General features: G+C 40.6%; 1 protein-coding gene and 1 non-coding gene across 2 annotated transcripts; one reads left to right on the top strand and one right to left on the bottom strand.

Annotated features, from left to right (window-relative positions):
- Nucleotides 1-319: 319 nt before the first annotated feature.
- On the bottom strand, nt 320-1,339 carry LOC121938024 (heat shock protein beta-11-like). Its single transcript, XM_042481315.1, has one exon. The coding sequence runs from the start codon at nt 1,270-1,272 to the stop codon at nt 643-645; it is 630 nt and encodes a 209-aa protein (XP_042337249.1). The 5' UTR covers nt 1,273-1,339; the 3' UTR covers nt 320-642.
- Nucleotides 1,340-2,892: 1,553 nt separating this feature from the next.
- trnaa-agc lies at nt 2,893-2,965 on the top strand. The gene has a single exon. It is a non-coding gene; the product is annotated as a tRNA-Ala (tRNA).
- Nucleotides 2,966-5,654: the final 2,689 nt, after the last annotated feature.

The raw sequence follows: 5,654 nt of genomic DNA, 5'->3' as shown, positions 1-5,654 counted from the left end.
TTGAGTCACTTTTGTAAAAAAAAAGTCAAAGTTAAATAATTGTAACTGCAAATTTAAGAGTGAAAACCAAAATGAGAAATGAATGTAATCAGTCAATCAATAACTGATTTAATGAGAGAAAAAAGTAAAAGTCTTAACTTTAAGACAGTTAATATAAATTAAAGTAAATCTCAGGTTCATTATGAGAAAAGTAATAACATGAGAATAAAGTGACATTTTTGTCCTGTTATGATTTGGAGCTTAAATAGATTTTTAAATGAATAAAAATCTATTCATGAAACAATTTTCTTCTTTTTTTCCAGAATTATGAGATCAGTGATAAAAATTTCCAGTTTTATTAAAATGTGAGAGAGTACTACTACGAATCAACATTTCTGCAGAAGATCACACATCGATAATAAAGAGATAATTATAATAATGTCAGATGTCATTATGCTAATAATTACACAAACAACACAAGACAAATGTGAGAATATTTTTCGCATGGTGACATAATTTGATGTAATTCAGAGAAAACAATTCGTGACGGGGATAAATAAAACATGAAACTATAAAGTTTGTTGTATATCAAAGTGCAGGTGAGGAGCGGCGGCTTCCTGTTCCCTCGATCCGGATCAGAGACGTTCGCACGATGTGTCCAGTTCAGTTTTTGTCCGCAGGGCTGCTCTCCGAGGAGGAGGAGGTGCTGGAGGAGGAGGTGATGGCCGGCGCCGCGGTGACGCTGATGGGGACGACCCTCTCCTTCCCATCGTGCACCGCTTTCTCCCGGGGCGCCTGGATCTGCAGCCGGCCGCCCACCAGTGAGCAGGTGACGGTCTCGGGGTCGACGCCGTCCGGCAGCTCAAACTCCTGCCTGAACTCCTGACACCTGTAGGAGTACGAGCCCTTCTCGTCCTCCTGCTTCTTCTCCGTGCGGCCGCTGACCCGCAGCTTCCTGCCCACCTGTTTGACGGACAGCTCCTCCGGGGAGAACTCCTTGGTGTCGAGGCTGAGGGCGAAGCCGGCGCCGTCCCTCCCCAGCTCCTGGAAGGCGATGGGCTTGAAGGCGCCGGTGGCGGACGAGGTTTGGTCGATCTCCTCGAAGATCCTCTGGTGCAGCCGCTCCATGTACTCCATGCTCTGCCTCATCTCCTGCAGGTGGCGGATCATCTCCTGCTCCATGTGGAAGAAGAGCGGACGCGTCTCGGGCCACAGGCTGCGGACGGGCCAGTGCAGGTCCAGGAAAGGCCTCATAGCGACGGGGGACGGCTGGAAGACGCTGGGACACAACATCTCGAAGACGGTGGCGCTTTCAGATCAGCAGCTTCAGGCTGGAGTCTGTCTGTCCGTCTGTCCCACGTCCTGCTCTTTATATACACACACACACACACACACACACACACACACACACAGGAATGCTGCTGGAACTTTCCGGGGTGTGTGTGTGAGTGTGTGTGTGTGTGTGTGTGTGTGTGTGTGTGCGCTCACAGGCTAAATGCAGCTCAGCTGGTATTCCTGCAGTCTGCTGCCACATGCCGACACATCGCCGCTTTGTTCTATTTCTGCTGCCGTTTCTGTCATGGTCTTTATAAAGCAGGTGAGCACACACACACACACACTCTCTCACACACACACACACACACACACACCCCGTGAGTCACTCTACAGGAATTAAACCTCATAAAATGTGTTTTTCATCTTTATGTTTTAATCTCAAACCTTATTTTTCTCACTGAAGGACTTAAAGCAGGACCTGGTCTGACAGAACGAAGTCTTTCCTTCACAGATGTAGTGAAACGTGTCGTATGGCCTCCTGTCAGGATCAGTCAGAGGTGTCAGGGACATAAGTCATCAGAATGGACGAGTTCCTGAATAAATGTTGTCAAATTTGACGTTTGTCATTCTGACAGCTGCCATCAGTCACTGTGTCAGCTACAAATGTAAGATTTTAATTTTTTTTTTAAAGATTTTAATTCATCTCTAGAATGTTTGGACGTTTCCAGGATACGATTGTAGGATGTTTCTTGGATTTCAAGACATTTCTAGTATTTGAGGACATCAGTGTCTTATCTGTGTCCTCTGTCGGGGGTGTGGGGGATCCTCCTCTGGCTCTTTTTTTGATCAACAAGCTCTATTTTGATGCTGTTTTATTCACTCTGACACCTTATGGAGACTAAAAGGACAAAAATAATTCAGTGTCACTCACTTTTTTATTACTGTGAATTAAAAAAAGTTTGGGGGGCTCCCCGGCACCCTGTCAGGGCCCAGATTTGGCCTGCGGGTCGTAGGTTGAGTATCACTGTCATAGTGCATAGGTGCGCATGTCTTGAACCGGCCTCGATGAGATGACCAGACAGTTGAGTTGTTCCTCGTATCACCATGGTAACAGGTTTTGTCTTTAAGGATCAAACACGGTGTGACATTAGAGGACGTTCCTCCTCCGGTTACCGTTTACAGACGCGTGACGTCAGCAGTGTGTTCGGTTAACAGTCAGTGTCCCGGTTTGTCTCAGTAAAAACTCACCCACGTCTATTTTTATTTATTCAACGTTGTTGTTGTTGTTGTTGTTGTTGTTGTTGTTGTTGTTGTTGTTGTTGTTGTTTAGCATTCCATTTTTGTTACTAAACGTTCTAATTCTTCATTCAACGTTCTAACGTCGTTGTTCAGCGTTCTGTTGTTATCACAGTTAAACGTTCTGTTCTATTTAATGTTCTAATGTTTGCTTTCATGTTTTTCCGGTGAAACCTCCGCTCCTCCCGCCTCCCTGGACTTCAGCCAATCACATGTCAGCAAACGACAGCTGTCACGATATATATATATACACACATATATATATATATACACACACACACACACACACACACACATAACTTTATAACTTTAAGTGGAGCAGAGAGCGCCGTTAGTGTGACCGGGGGATTAGCTCAAATGGTAGAGCGCTCGCTTAGCATGCGAGAGGTAGCGGGATCGATGCCCGCATCCTCCAGATGCTTTTTTTTTTTTTTTTAACACCGCCGTCTTCATTTGGAAATAACGGCTTGATTTGGTTGTTCGAGCGCGTGAGAAACATTTTCCCGCCGGTTTTCGGTGACTATCCGACGTTTTATTGCAGATTTAAGTAAATTTATTGTCATTGGCGACGTTTACTTGTTAATTCATAAAAAAACATTATTTCAAATTATTTATTGCTGATCAGCGCGATACATGAAATAATATTATGTCTAGAAACTTAAAATAAACTACAAATTGATTCATACAACCTAATGCAGCCTGCAGTATTAGCAACAGATCTTTTTGACAAGTTTAGAGAATTAAAAAAAAACACCACATATGTATAAATAAACAGAAAAAAAGTAGAATCTGACGAAAATGATAGGTCTATTATTTATTTTTATTTATTTATTGACATTAATTTATTGTCATTTGCACAGAAATTATGAAGAAACACTTGTTGGCAATGAACGTCTAAAATCTCAGACTCCCTTCATGCTTATTAAATATGTACGCTTACAAAACGAAAAACAAAACATAAAATCTAAATTAAGATAATCTAAAAGTCTATTTGTGGTAGAAACACTGATGTAAACAGAATATTTTCATTACATTCATATTTGTCATCCAGCAGGTGGCGATGTCGCTGCTGTTTCATTGTTTCTACTGAAGTTTCTCTTCATTTTTTTGATGCATCTTAGAAAAAAAGGTGACGAAAAAATTGAAACTGTTTCCAAAACAGAAACAAAATTAAAAAATCTCTTCACATGCTGGTGCCCAAAATAATACTGCAACAAAACGCTGCTCCAAACATGTGACCGCCGACATTTAAGCACTTTCAATAAATGATTGTATGATTGGACTGATTATTTATTTATTTATTTATTATTGATTTTGTAAAATAGATAAATAAAATAATAAAAATAAATACTAAACAAATAACTATCAAAATAAAACACTATAAAAAACAATCAAAATAAATCAAATCAACAACGTCATGGTTGTTTAACAAACAACTAAATACTTCAGTAAATCCTTTGTGTGTGTGTGTGTGTGTGTGTGTGTGTGTGTGTGTGTGTGTGTGTGTGTGTTCTTCTTCTTTCTCACTTTCTTTGTCTTTTTCATTTCTGTCGTGACCTCTTTTCATCTCTGCTTTGTCTCTGAATCAAATCTCAAATCTTTTATACTTTTAAAGACTTTTTTATGTGCTTTTAAATGCAAACATTTTTGTACTCTCACACACACACACACACACAGACACAGACACAGACACACACTCCAGTCCGACCTGTCCATCTAGTTGTTTCGTCACAGCTCGGTTCACTTCAACACACACACGCACACACACACACACACACACACACACACACACACACTCACACACACACAGTCCGGGCGTCCCGCCAGCAGAGGGGCTGTCTGCCAGCAGGAAGTTCCTTATTTGAGCATCAGGACGTCCGCTGCAGCAACAGGAAACACCATATTTGGGCTGAAGCTGTGAGAACGCCCCCCCCCCCCCCCACCCACACACAATGTCTTTTTTGTCTGAAGAAAATACTCTGTGTGTGTGTGTGTGTGTGTGTGTGTTCTTTAACTTGTAATTCGACCTAAAAACTATTTTTATGGCTGTTATTGTGATTTGTCGACGTGTCGCTGAAGTTGTAAATTCGGCTTCAGCTGCGTCACACGCTCCTCAATCCGTTTAAAACCGTAGACGTAAAACTCATTTTTTTCTTTTCTCATTTTTCTCATTTTAGCCAAAAAGTTCAGAGTGAAAGATGAAACAAAATCCTCACTCAATGTCGTCTTACTCGCTTGTTTTGGAGCTTTCAGCTGCAATACATGGTCTTCTTCATGTGAATAAATAAACTTCTCAGCTGATGAGAGCGGTAGAAACGAGTTTAAAAACAGCAAAAGTAAGGAGGATTTTCACTTTTTATTCTCTTTGCTTCAAAGAGGAAACTGTATCAAAGTAAACAAACCTACTCAGCAGGTAAACAACACGTTCACGTATGAACACAACACGGAAACATGACTCACGTTCAGCAGATTTACATTCAGTCTCTAAAATCGTCCGTTTTCTCAGTGAGGTTTGGTGAGTCTGTGAGTCCTTTCACAATAAACCTCTGAAACTGAAGGAAACTGGTGTGATTTATTTTGAAAAGGCAAATGAGCAACTCAGAAAGAAATGTCCTGCAAAATGCAAATTAAAAAAAAGTTTTCAGTGATAAGAAAAATTAAAAATAAGTTGGGGGGGTTAAGATGATATTATAAAAAAAATAAAAAATAATAAAAACGGACAAATGTCCAGAAAATGTAATTCATAAATTTAATCATAGAATTCAGAGTTATTCTACAAAATAAATTTTTATTATCATTATTTTTATTTTGTGGCTCTTTATAAAGGTAATTTTTGTGTCTTTTGTGTTTTTGTTTTCTTTTTTATGCTTATTTTCAGGTTTTTTTCTGTAAATTTATGCAACATTTTTTCATGAAGTTGCTCTTTGCCTTCTTCCTCTGTTCGGGTTTCAAAGGGTTAAAGTTCGCGTCCGGACGCCATCAGTGACCACGGAGGCTGAGGAGGCTCAAAATGTTTCGTAGACCTCCTCCGCAGATCTGCTGACCTCTGACCTCTCGTACAGTCTGACGTGACGTTAAAGTTTCAGTCTGGGGTCAAAGGTCCC

Source organism: Plectropomus leopardus, unplaced genomic scaffold (genome assembly GCF_008729295.1).
Source record: "Plectropomus leopardus isolate mb unplaced genomic scaffold, YSFRI_Pleo_2.0 unplaced_scaffold28229, whole genome shotgun sequence".
In the NCBI taxonomy this organism is placed as follows: domain Eukaryota; kingdom Metazoa; phylum Chordata; class Actinopteri; order Perciformes; family Serranidae; genus Plectropomus; species Plectropomus leopardus.
Note: the sequence above shows the minus strand (reverse complement) of the source record. Positions and strands in the feature narration are given on the sequence as shown.

Bases quoted from the DNA above. Each gene is read 5' to 3' on its own strand.
- LOC121938024 (XM_042481315.1), bottom strand. From the start codon at position 1,272: ATGTTGTGTCCCAGCGTCTTCCAGCCGTCCCCCGTCGCTATGAGGCCT.